Consider the following 23,182-nt stretch of genomic DNA (forward strand, 5'->3'; position numbering starts at 1 on the left):
TGATAAAACCTATAAAAATGAATTAAGTCACCAAAGAAGGACTTAACAATAAAGGAATCAAAGAAAAAAAGAACATACATATATGAGAAGAAAACAAATGACACTTCCAGAATGTAAAGATTTATTTACTGAAACTTAAAATTTCAGTTTATAGGTACAATACTAGACAATGTTTTAAATACTTCACATACATTAACTCATTTATTTCTCAGAAAATCCTGTGGGCTATGTGATATTATTATCCTTGTAATTAAGATGAGGAAACCAAGGCACAGAGAAGTCATTCTGCCAAAGATTACCCAGCTCATAGAGTCAGAGCTATGATTTGAACTCAAGCCAGCTGATTCCAGAGCCTGAGCTCTTATCCCTGTCCTTTTATGCATGTTAGATATAGCTAAAGAGAGAATTAAAGAACTGGGAGATCTGAGGAAATCACACCAAATACAGGATAAAAAGATAGCAGATGTGAACAAGATGTTGCTATGTGAAAGACAGACTAGAAAGTCATGCATTCATCTAATAGATATTCTGAAGGAGATACATTAGTGCAAAAGAACAAAGGATAATGTGCAAAGTCTAAGGCTCAGAATTTTCTAGGACTATTAAGATGTGAGTAAGATGTAAATTCAAGAAACATGCGTTCTAAACAGGATAAAAGAATGTATACTTGGAGGTGTGCAACTCCAGAGCACCAAAGATCAGAAAAATAAACATTTTGAAAATACTGGATTTCCCCTAGTTTGGTGTTCATTGATGATAAGGTTAATTGCATTTTTAAGTACTATTTTATACTTAGTAGTATAGTGCTTTAAAAAACTAACATTTTAGGTTTTTGTCAGCCTATGAAATGGGAAAGATGTGATATGCTAAGAAATTAACCATAAAGTATTAATAAATATATCATGGCTATGAATTTATAAGTAGCTATTAAGCTATATTATCAAAATTAGTAATTTATTTACTGAATATGCATTTATTATGCCTTATTGAAACTATCTTTGTTTTAAACCACTTTATTGAGATATATGATTGATGTATGAAGAAACCCATAAATATTTAATATAGACAACTTGATGGGTTTGGTGATAAATATATACTAGTGAAACCATCACCATAATATATGCTATAAGCCTGTACCTTACCTCCTAAAGTTTCCTCCCACCCTCTTTATTATTAGTAGTATTATATTAATAACAACACTTAACATAAGACCTACCCTCTTAGCCATTTTTAAGTATACAGCAATAGACTATCATTCAGCTTTTAAAAAAGAAGAAAATTCTACCAATTGCAACAACATAGATGAACCTGGAGGACATGCTAAGTGAAATAAGCCAGACACAGAGGGACAAAGTTTACATGATACCATTTACATGAAAAATCTAAAATCGTCAAACTCAGAAGTAGAATCAGATGGTGGTTGCCAGAGGCTGTGGGGAAGGTGAAACCAGGAAGTATTAGTCAAAGAGTACAAAGTTTTAGTTATGCAAGACAAATAAACCCTAGAGATCTACTACTGTACAGCATAGGGCCTATAGTTAATAATGTATTGAATACTGAAAATTTCTTTTTAATTTTGTTTATCAAATGCATTTAAAATATTCCTCACATCCTTTTAAGGCAGAAGAAAAATAGAATTTATATCTTTATTTGAAATTTATTGCTGTAGTTGTACTTTAACTTTCTTGAACTGCAAAATTGTTTGCCAGTATTTTTGATGACCTTCATGACTTCCAAATAACAGAATATCTCATAGAATTAATATATCAGTTTGTTGTTGTGAAACCCTTTCATATGTTTGTTAAATGGAATTCTGAAATACTGCTATATTTACCTATTCTAAAAGTTGTATGTATTATCTCAATTAATTGCACTTATAGAGTTATTTGCAGTGGAGATAATAATTCTCAATTTTGTGGAGGTATCCATTAAATATCAGTTATCTGAAAGTGCAATTATCTGTTTTATTTCTTGAAAAAGGCAAGAAATTCAGTCATGGAAAACTGCTACTGACTTAATATCTCAACTTTTAACAACAGCTTGTTTTGAACACTTTTGTTTATATGCAGAGCATTGTGCTAGACACAATAGAGGTTAAAAAAAAAGTATAAGACAATATATGTACTTCAGTAATTTATAAGCTTGTTGGAGCAATAAACTGATACAAAAATGACACAGCACTATATGATTGTGATGTAACGAGTAGTGCAATAATAAAAACAACTAATATTATTGAGCATTAACTACGTGCCGGACACTTTTCAAAGTCCTTTGCATGGGTTAATTCATTTAGTATTTATAACAAGCCTATGAGGTAGACCCTGTATTATCAACATTTGTGAGCAACAGAGATACTGAGAATTCAAGTAAGCTGTCTAGAGTTATACACCTAATTAATGTGGTTGAACCAATATTAAACTCTGGATGTCTGGCCTCAGTCTGCACTTTTAATCATTCTGCTATACTATAAGTATTTTAAGTGCTACAGCCATTCAAAGGAGGAAACAGTGGCTTCCAGTTGTTGTGGTGGAGAAAGTCTTCCTAGTGGAGAGATGAGATTTATACTGGGCATTGCATGAAAATATTAGTGGGAAAAGAATAAAAGGAATAGTGTATTCAAATGAGGACACCAGTTTGACCAGAGCACAGCATATTTGTAGGTCAGTGTATGTGGAAGTACATAACTATACTCAACACTTCCTGCCAATTCCCACTGCTTTACCCACAGCAGATATCATTGATTGATTACAGCACTCTTTCTCTCTGAATCTGAAGTTGCCAGAGTTAACCACTATAAATAGATCAGAAATGGCACATGATATAAGACATATTTTGCCATATTGGGAATTAGTCAATTCGGATAGAATAAAAGGACAAATTGTGGAAGCTTTAGTTGCCAAGAATTATACGGTCTATTTGTGTAGTCCAAAGGCAGTCTTTGAGGCAAATGAGTAGTGTATTATCAGAGCTTAGAATCAGATTGCCATTTTTTGAACATTAGAATATTAGTACAATTAGTAAGTTTGGTCTATTTAATCCCAAGCTAATTTAAATCATGGTTATTTTACCCTGTTTTACTTACCCCATTGAATTGTGAATGTGCATGCTTAGAAACATTAAGACATAGAGTAAGGAAATGGCTTTGGCTGGTTTCTGTAATTTTTTTCTGTTTTCATCTTTATTCTGCTTTTTTCAACCCACTTGCCTTTTCTGATATCTCACTTTTGGTCATTGCAATCCATGTTCCAATTTTTATAGCTATTTTTATGAGACTAAGAATAGCTAAGTCTAATAGCTAATGAGACTTACCTAAGCAATGAGAATAAAACCTCTTAAGTTTATTGGTTGTAAACTGTTGAAAAACATAGAAAGACATCTAGAGGCTGAGTTTGCTCTCACAGAAGTGTCAAACTAAGTTTTACTAAACTGCTTGCTAGGTCAAGGCATTTTATATCTGTCTTGGACCCTCTCCGAAGAGGTTTACTCTCATAATTGCCGAAAGAATCTCACTAAGCTATAAATGGTTCTTGAGTATGGACTCTGAGAGTAGTATTAAAGTGAAGTTCCGGGGTAATTTTATAGCCATATAAAGATAATACACAAATTATTTTCAGTGAAATAATCAATTTACCATGTTAGCGGTCAGTTCTTTTGCACAAAGCAATAGTAATACCTAAATTTTAGAATTTCATACTTATTCTCGCTCAAGACCTTTTGTGTTATTCTGGAGATTTTGTTAATAAAATATGTAAAGCTTTTTTGAAACTTTAATGGGAAACAATTAACTTTAATGTCAGGGTTTAACATACATATTTTAGAATTTATTTCCAAACATTTACTTGGTATTTATTTCAGAACAGTAATTCAATAAGAATTACCCTGATGGAAAATGTCCCCATGGAGAACCATCATAGAGTATACATTTGATGAACATTAGAAGTACAAACTCAAAAAACATACCCTGTGAGATTTTTAGTCGGGATCTTTTGGTATTAAATATTGACTGCCATCAGACCCGCAGATCATGTCCTGCCCTGGTTTCTAAGAATACCTACAACGTTTGTAAACGTTAAAGGAAAATAAAGGTAGTTTGATCTAACTGCCTTCCTTCAGGCAGGTACAATACTTTTATGTTCATTTTTCAGATGAGGTGACTGAAGAGCCACTGAGATTGACTTGCCTAAGTTTTCACACCTGCTGAATAGCAGAAGAAAGTCAAGAAGCCACATATCCTACCTTCTGTTGGATACCAGTGGCTCTAAACTTTTCAGGTTTCAGGACCCCTTTCTGCTTTAAAATAAAATATTTAGGACCCCATAGAGCTTTTGTTTATGTGGATTTCATCTACCAATATTCTATTAGAAATTTAAACTGAAATTTACAAATATACATTATGTATTAGCTAACTTAAGAACAATCGATTACCCATTGCATGACAACGTAACACTTTAATGAAAAATAACTAATTATTTTCTAAAACAAAAAGAGGTAGTGAGAAGAGTGACGTTATTACCTATTTTTGCAATTTTCTTTAATAGCTGGCTTTTCCTCAAAATGTCAACTTACCTTTTATAAAAGATAATAAGGAAGTAGAACTTAATCTCCTAAAGAGAGTAGCTCTTTAATCAAGTTCAAATATAGTTCCTGCTCCTTTTTTCATTTTTTTTTTCATTTTTCATCTTTTTTCATAGGATGTGTTCATCCCTACTTCCAAAACCAGCTGCAAGTGCTTGTTCTAATCTTTGGGGATCTGTTGTCTCAGGTCCAGCTATCACATCTTATGATTATTGAATTTAGTGTCTTTTGGCAAATAGTCCAAAGAGGTCAAGCTGTTCTGGCCCACAGTGCCCATGATAGTGTGCAAGACCATCGGGGTAAAAAACCAGAAGGCCAGTTTTGATCTCAATTCATGTGTAGGTAAAACACCAAAAATATTTGGACTATCCAGTATGTGTCCTGAACCAACCATCAGGCGAGATCAGATGTTTATGCCACCTGGATATAAGCTCTATTTTCTTTCATTGGCAACAGCCAATCTAAAGGCCTTGCAGACAAAACCACAACAATAGAATACCTCTTCACATCTTTCAAACTGAAGGAAAGACAAGAGCAGGACATGTATCTGCTTTGTTTTGAGTAAGGAAATCATGGGATTTATCAGACCTCACATGAACTTTTCAAATGCAACATTTAAAGGAATGTATTTTGCAAAGAAAAAAAAGTGGTAGTCTTCAATTTGGCCATTGTATTTCTTAAAGTCATAAACTCTCAACATGTAATTTTATAAAAATGACTCACAACTCAATTTCCTGTTTTCCTGCAAGCAGTAGTACTGTGAGATTTCAAAGGGGAAATAGCTTTAAGTACAAAAGTATAGCCTAATTTAATAGACAACAATAGCACACTTAAAAGGAAACATACTACTGTACTAATATCACATACATCACGTATCATAAAAGGTTGACTATTAAATGCATTATTTTTCAGGCCACTTGCAAAAGAGATCATAAACTCGCAATGTTGAAAACTCGCCGCTGCTACCTGGAGAAGAAAAAGGAAGAGGAACTGAAGCAATTTGATGAGAATACTAATTGGCTCCATCGTGTGGAAACTGATATGGGACTCTTAGGTCAAAATGGTCATATTCCAAAGGTACATATGTGTTTGTATATTCAGACTTATTTTCTAAGAACTGAGCTCCTTAAACCCATTGTCTTTGTTGTTGAGTAAATATCTTTCATAAGACAACTTTTGGTCCAGCTCCCGGAGATTTGACTCATTTTACTGTTTTTAACTGAATATACCTTCTGCCTCCCTGATTACCTACTAGATTTGCCTTTCTTGTACTTTCAGAAGAGTAAAGTTACTTTTAAATGTTATTCTTAAGTGATTGCATCCTTTTATGAGGAGCTCTTAAGTTAGAATGAAGTAATTCTATGTCAGACTGTACTTGAGGTTTCATCATGTAGGTAATTTAAGTTTGTTTTAATACTTGATATTTTGTGCAAAAATAGTTTTAAATGTGGTCAGCATTATTTGTATTATAGCTAAAGAAAGCCAATTTGAAAGCTGTATGCATTTATGTTTATGTACTAAACTGAAGATATTCCACCTAGAATGGCAGAAGTTTATAAAGAGAGGCGATGGTTACTAATGATGGTTAATGGCTGAATCAGATCAGAATTGTGTTCAGCTACAATGTTACAGATAATTTTCTCCCTTAACAATAGTAAGCTACAGAAGTATGCAGTTCATTCCTAATACAGTACCTCCCAAATGTCTTCAGTGTCATCATTATACTTTTCTTTTCATAGTTGTGATAACACTATTCCATCTTTAGTCTTGAGTTCACACTTAGGCCAGAAGAGGAATGAAAGAAAGGGGAGAGAGAGATCTGTATTGGGAAAGCAAAAACTTTTCCAGAAATCCCTAACAGACATATCTGAATTGACTAGAATTGTCACGTGGCTATCCCTAGATACAGGGGAATCTGGAAGGGTGAGTGTTTTGCTGGACATATTATCATCCTGAACAAAATTAGAGTTCTCTTAATAAGAAAGAAGGGGAAGGGCCTCCCTGGTGGCGCAAGTGGTTGAGAGTCCGCCTGCCGATGCAGGGGATACGGGTTCGTGCCCCGGTCTGGGAGGATCCCATATGCCGCGGAGCGGCTGGGCCCGTGAGCCATGGCCGCTGAGCCTGCGCGTCCGGAGCCTGTGCTCCGCAACGGGGGAGGCCACAACAGTGAGAGGCCCGCATACCGCAAAAAAAAAAAAAAAAAAGAAAGAAGGGGAAAATTAATATGGAATAAGCAGCTAGCAAACAAGCTGCTACAAAGTAACTAATTTTGATCTCTAAATACCTAATACTTTAAAATAACAACTTTTTTATACTCTTTTTTAAAAGGAAGAGTATCTAAAGTCTTTAATTTGATGATGCTCTTCTGAAAGTCTATATTATGTATCAGCTCTGAAATCTTAAAATTTCTAGAAAAGCATGAAACTGAAAATAAATACAGGTGAAATGTAGTATAAAATATTCAGTACAAATGAATGCAGCTAGTGATTGTTAATATTCAAAGATATCAATTCTTTGTTATAATTTAAAGATATTAGCCAATGCATCATGACTAGGGAAATCAGTATAAATGTGTGTCCTTTTAACACTGAAGCCCACACTGAAGGGAGAGGAGACTAGCAGGAGTAGTGAATGATGACAGTTCAAGGTAGTAAAATTGGAGCAGTGAGCAGCAGATACCTTGTTTCCTAAGAAGATGGCCAAGGATAAATAGAGACTGAATAGTTCTTTAATGTGGAAATTCATTGAGGGCCAACCAACAGTCTAATCGACACTCAGCAATCCTAGAAGTCTTCACAATATCTTGATGAAAGTATGCCAGCCAGTTAGTTCAGTAGATTGGGAATTAAATGTAGTACAAAGCATACTTTAATGAGATTTTATAACTTAACTTAATTGACAGAGCACTTTAGAATATTAATATTCCCTATAGCAAGAATGTAAATATTGGAAAGAGGATAGACACTGGAGTTGAAGCGGTTGGTAATTCCATTATTTGATAGTTGTGTTGAATACTATAATAGTTGTGTTGAATACTAACTCCTAACTCTAACACTAACCATATAACTTGGGGCAAGTTGTTTAATTTCACTGTCTTAACTTCTCATCTTTAAAATATACTTAAGGCATTATGAACTTAAATAAAATGCTGTATGCAAAGGACTAGCACCACTTAATACATAATGAGTGGTTGATAAATAATAGTTTAATATTCTAAGCCACAACATCAGAGACATCAATAGCCAAAGAAAGGTGTACACAAAAGGAACACAGCAGCATTAGCTGTATTATAAAATACGTTTGCTATTTTTCCTCCAGAACAGTGTTTCTGACCTTTTTGGGTCATAGATGCCTTTGAGAATCTGATTAAAGAGCTATATATAGATCTTCTCCTAGATGGACGATTGGGGGGGGGGTCACATTCATACAATTTTGCTTTTTTTTGGGGGGGGGGTCATTTTTTCCATTAATACAACATTAAGAATATCTGCTCTAGAAGAAAACTAAAGTGCACTTATTTTAAAATACCATATTCCTCTTAAGATTACGTAATGGGCATATTTACATGACTTAAAAGGAATAAGCAAAAAAAAACAATGATAAATCAATAAACTATAATAGGGATTAACTAGGCTTTCAAACGGTAACGTCTGAAATTCCATGCTTGATCTGAGAATCTAAAGCTGTAGAGGCCCATCGTGGAATGCAACAGCCTCCATCAAAGTACCTGTCAGGGTCCCCAAGCCACAGTCTGGATATGTTTTCAGAGAAAATAGCTGATATCCTGGCCAAACAAGTGTTTCTCACTCGGTGCGCAAGAGCGGTTTCTCTTGAAAAGGTAGCAGATGTTGAATGTTTATAGTAGTTTTTGGTTTGTTTCACTTATATTTGTCATGTTTCACTTATTTGTTAGAGACTATGTATATCCAAAGAAGTCTTACTCTCAAGATGATCATTGTCAAAATGACATAAAATAACAAGTATTTTGGTTAGTTTTCTTTACTATTACTTACAGCCATGATGTTCTAATAGAATATTTAGCCATTGTAGTGAGCAAAAACTTTCTCATGAAGGGTCTAAAAAATGTTTTTGGCATATGGTAAAATATAACATAAAATATACCAGTTTTATGTGTACAGTTCAAGTGGCATTATATTCATAAAAAGAATTAATATATATAGATATACATTTTAAAATGTTATTTTCATCTCCAATAGCCTTGCTTAATTTACATTATACTTATAATCTAGTACATTTGTGTAATCAACAGTCTAAAATATAGCCCAACTCCAACTAGAGGAGTACTTAAGATCTTTTTAATATTAAAAGAAGCAAAAAAATCAATTGTAGATATTTACTAGTTTGCCTTTGTTTTCCCATATTTATCTTAAGCTCCCAATTTTTAAAATGGTACAGTATTCTTTTTATTTTTTTATTTTTTTATTTTTTTTCTTTTTGCTGTATGCGGGCCTCTCACTGTTGTGGCCTCTCCCGTTGCGGAGCACAGGCTCCGGATGCGCAGGCCCAGCGGCCATGGCTCACGGGCCCAGCCGCTCCGCGGCATATGGGATCCTCCCAGACCGGGGCACGAACCCGTATCCCCTGCATCGGCAGGCGGACTCTTAACCACTGCGCCACCAGGGAGGCCCCAGTATTCTTTTTAGTAGTATTATTATTGCTATTTTTTTTTGGCTACTTAGTAGCATTTATAAAGTTAATATTGTTCAGGTTATTTTCGATAAATTTAAATTTTTTCACCATGGTCAAATCTAATTTTTCTAATAATCTGTCTTCTATAACTCTTTTAATCAGGACTTTTCACACCTGAATATGAATCTGGAATTGATTTTTAAATTCTTGTTTTTTAATGCATTTTATTATGAATAATTTGAAAAAATTAAAATTAAAGCAGTTTCCATCACCCTAATCCCACTCTCAATTTTTTTTTCCTGTGGATATTTTCACAGCTGAAACAGTTATCTATGTATAAGCCATTATTATCTTACATAAACAAACTGAGACATAACTTTGTGAAAAGATTTAACCACAGTTGTACAACTCTGGACAGACATCCAGTACTGCGACTTTCAAATTGCTGCCCTTTTTTCTATACCCTCCTGCGTTATCTACCTCTTAACCTCACAAATTTATCCACTTCTCTGTATCTCCCCTGCCACTACCCTAATTCAGACTCCCAGCCCCCATTATCGGACTGCTACATTTGACCTTTATGCTTCCATTTGTATTCCACTGCAATTCATTCTCTCTACTGCAAGCAAAATGAGCTTTCTAAAAGGTAACTCCAATCATATCACTCTTCAGTACTTCCTCCCTAATGTGAACTCTATTATGATTTCCCAGGTCTGGCATGGCACCTGAAGGCCTTTCACATTTTATATATTACCTTTCACTATACTATATTCTTACTTCAGCTATTACTAACCTCCCCGTAGCTCTCATAATAGGCTATGCGCTTCCAATCAGATTCAGTCATTAGTGTATCAAAACAAGAAAAAGATTCAAATTGTAAACTTGGTTTTTCAAAGACAACAAACTAGCCAAGAACTATTATTGAGTAAAATAATTATACAGTCAAGACTTGTCTCTTTAAGAGTGGTGCAAGAAGATAAAACAATAAGATTAACAGAGGGAGTAAAAAAAGAAGGGTTTTTTTTTTTTAAAGAGAAAAGGTGGAATATTTGACAAACGTGTTCATAGTTTTAGGGTCGTTGAATTTTTTGACTGGAAAAAACTAAAGAGATCATCTAGGCAAGCTCTTAAATTTTAGTCAAGTAAACTGATCTCCATAAAGACCATATTTTGGGTTCCAGGTAGCATTTGTGCCATAGTTGAGCCATCTCTAAAATCACCTGATTCATAGGCCAGTGGTCTAACCGTATCATCCTGACTCCCTAAAGAGAGTTTGCTCTAAAATACTTGCTGTATTTCTTGAAATACAATTATGAATCATGTCAATAAACAACCCCCAACTTTACTATATCTCAGACACATAGAATTACATTGTTTCCCTGTCATAGTGCCCACCACTAGCTTAGGAAGTATTACAAAAAAGAAAAAGAAAAAAATAACTTTAAGCTTACAGAGAATCAATGGCCAACTGCAGGTTGGGAAGGAGTATTGAAAACCTAAAATGGATTATGGGAATTATCTGTTGGAAGTTTCTAGGCACAGCTCCCCTGCTTATAGGATTTTTGTCTCAGCCCCTTACAATGTCCAAAATATTTCACTCCGTTTTATTTTATTAACTAAAATTTTTCCAATTTAATATTCTGAGAATGCTACTGGATTATTACCATTCATACTTTAGTGTATCCACTTAGCTGACGTTTTCCATGCTTAAGGTTTAGTAGATTTGAGAAAATATAAGTAATTTTAGGTGGTAGATTAGAGAACATTTGGGCATATGCACATAAGGGAGCCTACGAGAACATTTTTACACTTGGCCTAGAATGAAGCTTATACCAAGACTGGGTGAAGGTAAGATTTTTTTTTTTTTTCCACACCTCATGGCATGTGGGATCTTAACTCACCAACCAGGGATCAAACCTATGCCCCCTGCTGTGGAAGCATGGAGCCCTAACCACTAGACTGCCAGGGAATTCCCCAAGAGATTTTTTTTTTTTTTTTTTTTTTTTATGGTACGCGGGCCTCTCACTGTTGTGGCCTCTCCCGTTGCGGAGCACAGGCTCCGGACACACAGGTTCATGGGCCCAGCTGCTCTGCGGCATGTGGGATCTGCCTGGACCGGGGCACGAACCCGTGCCCCGCTGCATCGGCAGGCGGACTCTCAACCACTGCGCCACGAGGGAAGCCCCCCAAGAGATTTTTATTGTGTGAAACTTTTATTGTATTGACATAGCCCCTGTCCTGGTGGTGTACCTTACATTCTAATATGGAGAATCTATGAACAAATAAATAAATGGAATTGTTACTAATCAGTGCTATGGCAGAAACTATGAGGGGTGGAGACTGTTCATCTTTAAATGTAAAGCTTAGGGAAAGCCTCCCTGAAGAAGTGACATTTAAGCAAAAACGGGCCATATTCATGTACTTTCGAAGTATTATGAACAAGTTGGATAGACCAAGAAACTGTCACTATAGTAAAATTTGTTCTGAGTTCCTGACGTTCAGTTTCTGAGGAAATTTGAAACTTGTAAGTCATAGACCACCTGCACCAGAACACTTGTTTTTCAAATTGTTCTTAAACATACCATTTCATATTTTTAAGAATTAAAACTATTGACACCAATATAAAATAAGTTTTATTAAAATTGATTTAATTTTAACATTTTTAAATGAATCTGAGGTATAGTTTGTATTGTTTTCCCCAGGAACTTGATAAAGAACTTCATTGCCACCATTTGCACCTCCAGAACAAAGATTTGAAAGCACAAATTAAACATATGATGGATCTAGCTTGTCTTCAAGAACAGCAACACAGGCAGACGGAGGCGTAAGTACATGGATTTACCTGTTCTAAAAATGTTAATACTGTAGACCTAAGGAACCTGAAGCATAGAAGTTTAGTTTTCCATTGCCAGAAAATTTAATTTTATCCAGTACAAGGTACATATTATTTTTTAAGTGTCTGCCAGCATCAGAAATCATACAGAGTTAGAAAACACTGAGAAAGTATAAAGGATGTTGTTCTTCTCCTCTAATTTTTTATAGTGCTTTATAGTTTTGAAAACATTTTTTAATTTATTATTTTTATGTAATATATGTCATGTAATACAAAATTTCAAAGATGCCTCTACAGTGAAAAAGAGTTTGTCTTCTACCTGTCCTCTAGCCATCCTTGTCCCCTCCTAGAAACTACTACTATTAATACCAACTGAATTTTTAAGTAGACAGTTTTTAAGCATTTGTAATTCCAGAATGATTTTTTGCTATCATTAAAATGAAGTTATTAAAAGTGTATATTTTTTAACATCATGTCCCAAGTTTTAAGTGATGCTATAGTAGCTCTTTCATGCTCTCTCTACTAACTCAGTAGTAACACCTTTTAATTTTTGAAACGTAATGGTAAAAAAGTATAACTTGATCTTTATTTTTATTACCTTGGATATATCAGTCAACTCCTTAGGTGTCACTTTCATGCTCTGTAAAAATGAGAAATTTATTTCTCTAAGGGCTTTCTGCCAATCTAAAATTCTACTAGAGTTCTTCTAGTGTTCTCAAATAACTGGTAATTAATTTTCCATACTTTTGATTTAAAGGAAATTATATTAGCATAGTTATTTTTTAAAAGAAGAAGAAAAAGGGAAGGAAAAACTTTAGGGAAATATTATCCTGTGGATAGAAGCTCACCCTGCTCTCCCCATACTTTCTATATTTATACCTAGAGCATACATTGAACATTCATTTACTTGTACTCACACCACCTGCAAGAGTTAAAGTTGTCAAAGAAACATTAATTTATTTTGACCATACTGTATTTGATACACCATACAAATAGATTAATATATTTAAGATACATTTTGGCCTCAAAATGGGGAAAAAAGATTTCTAACTTTGAATATTGGTGAACCAAAGCATTACAGAGGCAATACAATATAGTAGAAAGAGTATGAGTTTTAGAGTTGGTCTTGAATTCTAGTTTATATGAGCACTATAACCTTGCATAAATTATTTTACCTCACTAACCCTTAGTTTTCTTATATGTTAAATTATCATACTTTCCTTATAACAATTTTAAAAGGATTAAATAACAAAAAATAATGAGTGTGATGCACTGTCTTAGCCTGAGCTTATAGAGTGGAAACAAACAAACAAAAAAAGATTTAGTATATATTCAGAGTGCTGAAAGAAAAAAATTTTCAACCAAAAAGACTACCTCACAAAGTTATCATTCAGAATTGAAGAAGAAATAAGAGTTTTCCAGACAAGCAAGAGCTAAAGGAGTTCATCAATCATTTATAAAGCTAGTATGAAGGTTAAAAGAAGAAAGTAGTAAAAAATAACTAACTACAATAATTCCTTAAGGAATATACAAGATAAAAAGATATAAAATATAACGTCAAAAACATAAAATGTGGTGGGGGATGAAAACGTAGACCTTCAGAATGCATTCGTACTTAAGTGGCTACCAGCTTTAAATAGACAGTTATAAATTTGTGGTTACATGTAAGCCTCATGGAAACTTCCAAGCAAAAACCTATAGTAGATACACAAAAGATAATAAGAAAGGAATTAAGCATGCCACTAAAGACAGTCATCAAACCACAAAGGAAAAGAACAAGAGAAGAAAGGAATGGAGGAACTACCAAACAGCCAAAAAAGAATTAATAAAATGGCAGTAAGTACATACCTGTTAATAATTACTTTACATGTAAATGTACTAAATGCTCCAATCGAAAGACAGAGTGGCTGAATGGATATAAAAACAAGCCCCATCTATATGCTGCCTACAAGAGACTCATTTCAGACATACAGACAATTCACAGACTGAAAGTTAAGGGATGGAAAAAGGTATCCCATGCAAATGGAAACCAGAAGAAAGCTGGGGTAGCTATACTTATATCAGACAAAATAGATTTTAAAACAAAGACTGTAATAAGAGACAAAGATTGGCATTACATAATGATAAAGGAGGTCAATCCAACAAGAGGATATAACATTTGTAAATATTTATGCACCTGGCCTAGGAGAACCTAAATATAAAAAGCAAATATTAACAGACATAATGAGAAATAGACAGCAATACAGTAAGAATAAGGGACTTTAATACCCCATTCACATCAATGGATGGGTCATCCAGACAAAATCAATAAGGAAACATCTTCCTTAGACAACATGTTACACTAGACAGACTTTACAGATATATACAGAACATCCCATACAAAAGCCACTGAATATACATTCTTCTAAACTGCACATGTGACATTCTCCAGGATAGATCATATCTTAGGCCACAAAATAAGTCTTAACAGATCTAAGAAGATTGAAATCATATTAAGCATATTTTCTGACCACAGTGGTATAAAACTAGAAATGATTCCAAAAAGAAAACTGGAAAATTTACAACATGTGATTAAACAACATGCTACTGAACAGCCAGTTCATCAAAGAAGAAATCAAAAGCAAAATAAAAAAATAGACAAACAGAAAAACAAGAATAAAGCCCAAAGTTAGTAGTAGGAAAGAAATAGCACAGATTGGAGCAGAAATAAGTGCAATAGAGACTAAAATACAACAGAAAAGATCAATGAAACCAAGAGCTGCTTCTTCGAAAAGATAAAATTGACAAACCTTTATCTAGACTCATGGAGAAAAACAGAGAAGGCTCAGATAAATAAAATCAGAAGTGAAAGTGGAGATGTTACAACTGATACTACACAAATACAAAGGATCCTTAGAGACTACTACAATTATATAGCAACAAATTGGACAACCTAGAATTGCTAGAAAATTGCTAGAAATATACAACCTACCAAGACTGAATCATGAAGAAATAAGAAATCTGAACAGACCAATTACTAGTAAGGAGATTGAATTAGTACTTAAAAACCTTCCTACAAGCAAAAGTTCAGGAACAGATGGCTTTACTGGTAAATTCTATCAAACATTCAAAGAAAAGTTAATACCAGTTCTTCTCAAACTCTTTCAATTAAAAAATAGAAGAGGAGGGAACACTTCCAAACTCATTTATAGGCTAGCATTACCCTGACACCAAAGCCAGACAAGGATAGAAAATTTCAGGCCAATATCCCTGATGAACATAGATGCAAAAATCTTCAACAAAATATTAGCAAACCAAATTGACCAATACAATACTTTAAAAGGATCATACACCACAATCAAGTGGGGTTTATTCCAGAGATGCAAGAATGGTTCAACATCTGCAAATCAATCAGTGTGATAACAAAATGAAGGATAAGGCATCATGTGATCATCTCAATAGATGCAGGGAAAGCATGTGACAAAATTTAATATCCATTTATGATTAAACTTGCAACAAAGTGATTATAGAGGGAACATACCTCAACATAATAAAAACCATATATGACATGCCAACAACTAACCTCATACTCAGTGGTGAAAAGCTGAGAAGCTTTTCATCTAAGATCAGGAAGAAGACAAAGATGCCCACTCTTGCCACTTTTATTCAACATGTACACACTACTGTATATAAAATAGATAACTAATAAGAACCTACTGTATATCACAGGGAACTCTACTCAATATTCTGTAATGACCTACATGGGAAAAGAATCTAAAAAAGAGTGGATATATGTATATGTATAACTCATTCACTTTGCTGTACAGCAGAAACTAACACAACATTGTAAATCAACTATACCCCAATAAAAATTAACTTTAAAAAAACCCATAGTATTAGAAGTCCCAGCCACAGCAGTCAGACAAGAAAAAGAAATAAAAGGCATCTAAATTCAAAAGGAAGGAGTAAAACTGTCACTTTTGCCAATGACATGATATTATATACAGAAAACTCTGAAGACACAACCAAAAAACTATTAGAATAAACAAATTCAGTGAAGTTGCAGGATACAAAAATCAATATACAGAAATCTGTTGTGTTTCTATACACTAATAACAAACTATCAAAAAGGAAATTGAGAAAACAATTCCATTTACAATTGCACCAAAAAGAATAAAATACCTAGGAATAAATTTAACCAAGGAGGGGAAAGACCTGTACACTGAAAACTATAAGACATTCATGAAAGAAATTGAAGAAGACACAAATTAATGGAAATATACTCCATGCTTATGGATTGGAAGAATTAGTATTGTTACAATGTCCATACTACCCAAAGCAATCTACAGATTTAGAACAATCCCTATCAATACTCAATGGCATTTTTCACAGAACTAGAACAAACAATTATAAAATTTGTGTGGAACCACAAAAGACTCCAAATAACCAAAGCATTCTTGAGAAAGACAAAGTGTGAGCAACAACACTCCCAATTTAAAAACTATACTACAAAGCAATAGTAATCAAAACAGTATATTACTGGCACAAAAGCAGACACATAGATCAATGGAACAGAATAGAGAGCCCAGAAATAATCCCATGCATATATGGTCAATTAATTTACAACAAAGGTGCCAAGAATATACAATAGGGAATGGATAGTCTCTTCAATAAATGGTGCTGGGAAAAGTGCACAGCAACAAGCCAAAGAATATCTTACACCATACACAAAATTGTATTAACTCAAAATGGATTAAAAACTTGTACGTAAGATCTGAAACCATAAAACCCTGAGTAGAAAACATAGGCAGGTAAAAATAACTGTCATATAATACAGCAGTTCCACTTCTGGGTATTTATCCAAAGAAAATGAAAACACTAACACAAATGATAAAGCACACCTGTGTTCATTGCTACAAAAAACAAAAACAAAACCCAAGTTTATAGATACAGAGACCAGGTTATACAGGTTGGTGGTGGGGTGTTGGGGGCAGGGATGGGGAATTGGTCAAGGGACCACAAAGGGAGTCACAAAGCACAAACTTCCAGTTATTAAGTAAATCATGTAAATGTAAGGTACAGCATGGCAACTATGGTTAATAATACTGTACTGCATATTTGAAAGTTGCCAAGAAAGTAGGTCTTAAAATTTCTCATCAGAAGAAAAAGAATTCTGTGACAGATGTTAACTAGACTTATTGTGATGATCATTTTGCAATATATACCAATATCGAGTCCAAAAACTTAAAAATAAATGAATGAATGCATAAATACATACAAACATACATACATGCACACATACATACATAAATAACTTATGTCCTGGGTCCCTGAGACCACCTCCATGTTTGATAATTTACTAGGATGACTCACAGAACCCATCGTATAGTTGACTCCATAGTTATGATTTATTAGAGTAAAAGCATACAAAACAAAATCAGCAAAAGGCAAAGGTGAATGGGGCAAAGAACAAAGGAAACCAGTTAGTTGTAAGCTTTCAAGTGTCCTCATCCAGTGGACCCACACAGTTGTGCTTAAGTTCTCCAGAAAAAAGTTGCAATGACCCATGTGAAATGATGTCTACTTCGGAATCTTGTTAGGCTGACACTTAGTGTCCTGGATTTTTATTGGGAGCTGGTTGAATAGGCGCCCTGTGCCTAGCAGGGTGAATCAAAATTCTAGACTTTCCAAAAGGAAAGCAGTTGTAAATAACTGTTTTTATTGACTTTCTGATTAATGACTTTTCCCTACAGTTGTTACCTACTTGGCTTAAATGGCGTACTCCCCACTATCACCAAAAAGAAAAATGTCACAGACTATTTATTTGTACTGCTATCTAAATATTTAAGATTCTTAGATAATAAAGTAGTTATTTCCTTAAGTGTTAAAATTAGTGCCTATTCTTTTCCCACTGCCCTATTCCTACTTCAGATGGTTCTATTCTTCTGGATGTTATGAGTCAGCTGGAACACCAGGACTAAGTCATTTCAAGATTATTCGTGTTGTTTGATGTCTTCTTTGATATAAAAGTTAGGAACCACCTATAACTTTTTAGTTCTGGCATTTCTTCAGTGAACACTCTTCATGGAGGTCTAATACCTAAAAAGATGCATTTAGTACTGCTCTGATTGACAGCAATAGGCGAGATTTTGAATCAGAGCCAAGAATCCAATGCCCCATCATTTTCCTGTACCCACCATACTTTTCCACATTTTTCCTTTGAATGGCTTTGAAAGCTATTGCTTTAGCTCATGAAGAGCTAATTTCAAGGAAAGTTGTCTTTTGTTCATTTGTTATTTTTTAAACCTTATATACCTAAGTTGAGCTTCATCGTTTGACAGTGTATTAATATTTCATTTCAATCTCATAGTATTTAATAACAATAACAACACTATTTTTGATTTGTAAATCACATTATGCTTTGCATAGTTCTGAAAACAATCTCCTATTGAAAGTAGTGGCTGTCCAGCTGTACCCCACATTATAGAAGAGAAACCTCAGGTAGTGCCTTATCCAAGGTCATATAAAAGCAAGTGAAGACTCGCTGAGACTACAGCCTGGTGCTTGTAATTCCCATCCAACATTCTTTCCAATCTATACTTAATGTATTAAGAATATTTGAGGTATTTGATTGAAATATTCTAAAGGAAAATATGTACAGGGAACCATTTTAATCATCTGCTATTACTTTGGATGTTACATAGAACCATAATAATGTATTTAAAATTTAGTATTTATCTTTCTTTTCTTGTCACCTTCTGTATGCAGAGTATTGAATGCTTTACTTCCAGCCCTAAGAAAACAGTATTGTGCATTAAAAGAATCTGGCCTGTTAAATGCTACTTTTGAGTCTGACTTCAAAGAAATTGAACATTTGGTAGAGAGGAAGAAAGTGGTGGTTTGGGCTGACCAAACTACTGAACATGCAAAGCAAAATGATCTACCAGGGGTTTCTATTCTTACGACCTTTCCACAACTTGGATCAGTTCAGTCTTCTCCTTGTTGTAAGTACAGCTTTTATTTCATTAAGTAAATAAACATTATTTCTAAGGAGTAGCCTCCGTTATAATATCAATCAACAGAACAGTCAGTTTTTTAGTAGGTTTGCTATTTTGTGAAAATGGGAGAATTAACTTCAGAATCATTTCAATTAACCAGTATCTTTCAAAGGTATAAGAGTAAGTATGCTTGATGTTCTAAATAATTCTAGCAGTAAAGTTATTTTATTTTACCTTTTTTTGATAAGATAATTTTACTTCCACCCTTCTTTAAAATTTAACTTCTATTAAAGACTGAAGATTATAATTAAGAATATTATATTCTGTAATACATAACAATCTTGTATGTTCTTAAGATCAACTAACAGTGTAGAATTTATTGTTTTTTTGTTGGCAGATCACTTGATGTCTCTGCTCTCATAAAAGTGTGCATGGGACATTTTAATTGAAAAACTAACATATAATCTTGGTTTTAAAATATTCAGATTCTATAGCAGTAGAGTGCCCTCTTCAACTTTTCCCAGAACCTCAATCTTCTGTGCTATCTTAGAGATTAATGCCTATTAACAGTTTGGTTATCATTACAGTGTGTGTATAATGTTTGTATTAGATAATTAACTCATTAGCTTTTTGTTACATTTCACATGAATGCTAGCATATTGTATATATATTAAACTACAACTGTTTATATTTGTTTAGTTTATTTGAACAGTTTTAGGGTACATACATAAAGAATCTAGCATGTTTTTTAATAGTTGTGAGAATTGATGCACCATCATTTACTTCACCATTGTTCTATTGGTGAACAGTGCATGTCAGAGAGCATGCCCATATACAGTAGTCCTCCCTTATCTGCAGTTTCACTTTCCACCATTTCAGTTACTTGCACTAAGCTGAGGTCCAAAAATGTTAAATGGAAAATTTCAGAAATAAAAACTTCATAAGTTTTAAATTGCACACCGTTCTGAGTATCATGATGAAATCTCATGCTGCCCTACTCTGTCCTGCCCAGGATGTGAATCATCTCTTTGTCCATCATATTCTTCCCGTTTGTCATGTAGTAGCCATCTTGGTTATCAGATCGACTGTCACAGTATTGCAGTGCTTGTGTTTAAGTAGCCCTTATTTTACTTAATAATGGCCCCAAAGTGCAAGAGTAGTGATGCTAGCAATTTGGGTTTACCATAGAGAAGCCATAAAGAGCTTCCTTTTAAGTGAAAAGGTGAAAATTCTAGACTTAATAAGGAAAGAAAAATAAATCACATGCTGTGGTTGCTAAAATTTATGAGAAGAGTGAATATTCTATCCATGAAGTCATGAAGAAGGAAGAAGAAATTCATGTTAGTTTTGCTCTTGGACCTCAAATTGCAAAAGTTATGGCCACAATGAGAGGTAAGTGCTTAGTTCAGATGGAAAAGGCATTAAATTTGTACAATACGATATTTTGAGAGAGTCCACAGTTACCAACTTTTATTACAGTATATTGTTAGAATTGTTCTATTTTATTATTAATTATTGTTGTTAATCTCTTACTGTGCCTAATTTATAAATTACACTTTACCTTAGGTAGATATGTATAGGAAAAGAAAAGAAAAACATAGTAAATATATGGTTCAGTGCTATCTGCAGTTTCAGGTATCCACTGGTAGTCTTGGAATGTTTCCTCCCATGGATAAGGGGAGACTACTGTATTCCCATGTCTGCATGTGTACCAGTTGCCTAGGAACTAATTTGCTGGGTCAGAGAACAAATATTTTTTTTTAATTAAAATGATCTGTCAAACTCTCCAAAAATTTTCTTATACAAGTGTTTATGAGATTTTACATTTGTTTATGTCTCATCTTTACCTTAACCCAAAGTAATAACAGCAACACTAAATTAATGTATATTCTTTTTAAATTTGCAACTCTTATTTTTAGTGATTTTAATTCATTGAAGTTTGTGGAGACTTCTTTAAAGACCAGCATAGAGTTGGTGTAAATGTTTCAATTATGCTTTTAAAGAATATATTAAGTCAGGTCAAATTGGTTGTGTTCTTCAAATCTTGTTCTTACTGACTTATTTTTTAATTCATGTTCTGTCATATACTGAGGTGAACTATTAAAAACTTCATCTTTTACTGTGGATTTCTCCATTTATATCAGGCTTCTATTGCAACACTAAAAAATTAACACAAACATATCAACTTAAAATAACACTGATTTATTATCTCAGAGTTCTGTAGATTGGAAGTCCAGCAGGCTCAGTTGGTTACTCTGCCTCGAGTATCACAGGCTAAAATCAAGGTATCAGCTAGTTGGGTCTCCCATCTGGAGATTCTGGGAGAGAACGTGCTTCTAAGTTCATGCTGGTTGTTTGCAGAATTCAGTTCTGTGTGGCTGTAGGGCTGAGGTCTCTGTTTTCTTGTTGGCTATCGGCCAGGCAGCTCGAATTCAGAGCAAGTCCAAACTTGCTAAAGTACCTGGCATTGTGCAGGCACTCAGTTTTTAGAGGTCGCCCCTATTCCCTAGCATGTGGCCCTCTTCATCACTTCATCTCCTAGCCAGCAAAGGCAGGTCAAGTCATTCTCATGCTTCAAATCTCTCTTACCTTCCCTTCTGCCTCATCTCTTCTGCCTACAGCTAGAGAAAGTTTTTGCTTTTAAGCACTCATATGATTAGATTGAGCCCATCAAGTAATCTAAAATAATCTCCCTATCTTAAATTTCATAACCTCAATTACTTCTGAAGATGTATGTATCTTACTTATTTTCTTGAAGACTGTTTAGCTGGGTACAGAATTCCAGTTTGGTGTTCTTTTATTTTAGCACTTTAAAGACATCATTTCATTATCTCCTGGTTTTTGTTGTTGCTTTCGTAGCCAGCTTTCATTCTAAGTGTTGCTCCTTTGAATATAATCTGACTTCTGGCTTCCTAAAATGTTTTCTCTTTGTCTTTGGGTCTTAGTAGTTTTGCTGTATTGTGCCTAAATGTAATTTTATTTCTACCTCTCTTACTTGGGTTCACAGGACTCTCTGAATTTGTGTCTGCATTATTTTTCAGCAGTTTTGTAAAGTTCGTAACCATTATATCTTCAAATATTACTTCTGCCACTTTTATTCTCTTTTCTACTTCTGAGACTCCAATTATATTACTTGGTACCTTTTTATTGTCTTACCTATACCTTTTACTCTCTTCTGCTTTTCATTGTTTTTTCTCTTCCTGGAAATTTCTTTTCACATATTCTGTAGTTTCTCTTTTCAGCTGTGTCAAATGGTTCTTAAATCCATCAAGTTCCCTATCTCAGTTATATTTCAATTCCAGAATTTCCATTTGATTCTTTTTTTATAGTTTCCATTTCTTTGCAGAAATTCTCACTGAATCCGCTGGGTGAAGTCTGTGCCTGAGAATTCCCAAGCCTAGAACCCACTGCGTCTGTTTCTGTTCTCTTTCTGCTGGATTTCTTTCACGTGCATTTCCTTGAATGCATGCTAATTTTTGTGCATCCCACATGTATTTGCAGAATCGTTTGTAGAAATCCTTTGAGACTTCTGATAACAATGTCTTCCTCAGAAAGGATTAACATTTGCTTATTCCAGGCTCCTTTTGGCATTAGCAGTCTAAAATCGTTTCAGTCCAGTTTTAGAGACTGAGATAATTTGAAAGTGAACTTCAGCTTCTGCGAGGGCCTGCCTACTCCTAGTTTACCCTGTGGAGTTTAGCTGTGCCCCAACTCAAATTGGGGAGGGTTTAGGAAGAACTCCCTTTAGTAGGCACTAAATTCCGGTTCCTGCATCCCAGTCCTACAAAGCTCTCAACAATGTTACTAAGCTGTTCTGCCACCTCCAGCATCAGCAAGTAACCTTGAGGGGAAAATAGCTGTAAATGCAGAGATTACTTTCCTGAGCCTTCAACTTCCTCCTGATACCTGCCTATAATTCTTCACAATCTTGTTAGCTCTCCTGTGCCTTCAAGCCTGTGTTTTTTATATTTTGTCCAGATTTTTTACTTGCCTTCAGTAGAGAGGTTGCTCTGAATTACCTAAGTCTCTTATTATTAGGTTTCCTATACTATATCTTTACATTAAGATGACAGGCAAGTTGGGGTTATATGTATATTCTTTTTCTTTTAATAAAGCATTATCTTCATCAGAAGTGACCTTGTTGAGA

The 23,182-nt window shown here is 34.3% G+C and overlaps 1 protein-coding gene across 3 annotated transcripts in view; it reads left to right on the top strand.

The window, feature by feature from the left end:
* Window positions 1–23,182, top strand: part of KIF18A (kinesin family member 18A) — a 107,183-nt gene that overhangs the window by 27,803 nt on the left and 56,198 nt on the right. For all 3 annotated transcript variants that reach the window (XM_060104435.1, XM_060104436.1, XM_060104437.1), the window contains exons 11-13: window positions 5,488–5,652; window positions 11,928–12,049; window positions 18,806–19,041. In XM_060104435.1, the coding sequence (XP_059960418.1) occupies window positions 5,488–5,652; window positions 11,928–12,049; window positions 18,806–19,041 (523 nt within the window). The remainder of the gene's footprint in view (window positions 1–5,487; window positions 5,653–11,927; window positions 12,050–18,805; window positions 19,042–23,182) is intronic.

Source organism: Mesoplodon densirostris, chromosome 7 (assembly GCF_025265405.1).
Source record: "Mesoplodon densirostris isolate mMesDen1 chromosome 7, mMesDen1 primary haplotype, whole genome shotgun sequence".
NCBI classification, from domain to species: Eukaryota; Metazoa; Chordata; class Mammalia; order Artiodactyla; family Ziphiidae; genus Mesoplodon; species Mesoplodon densirostris.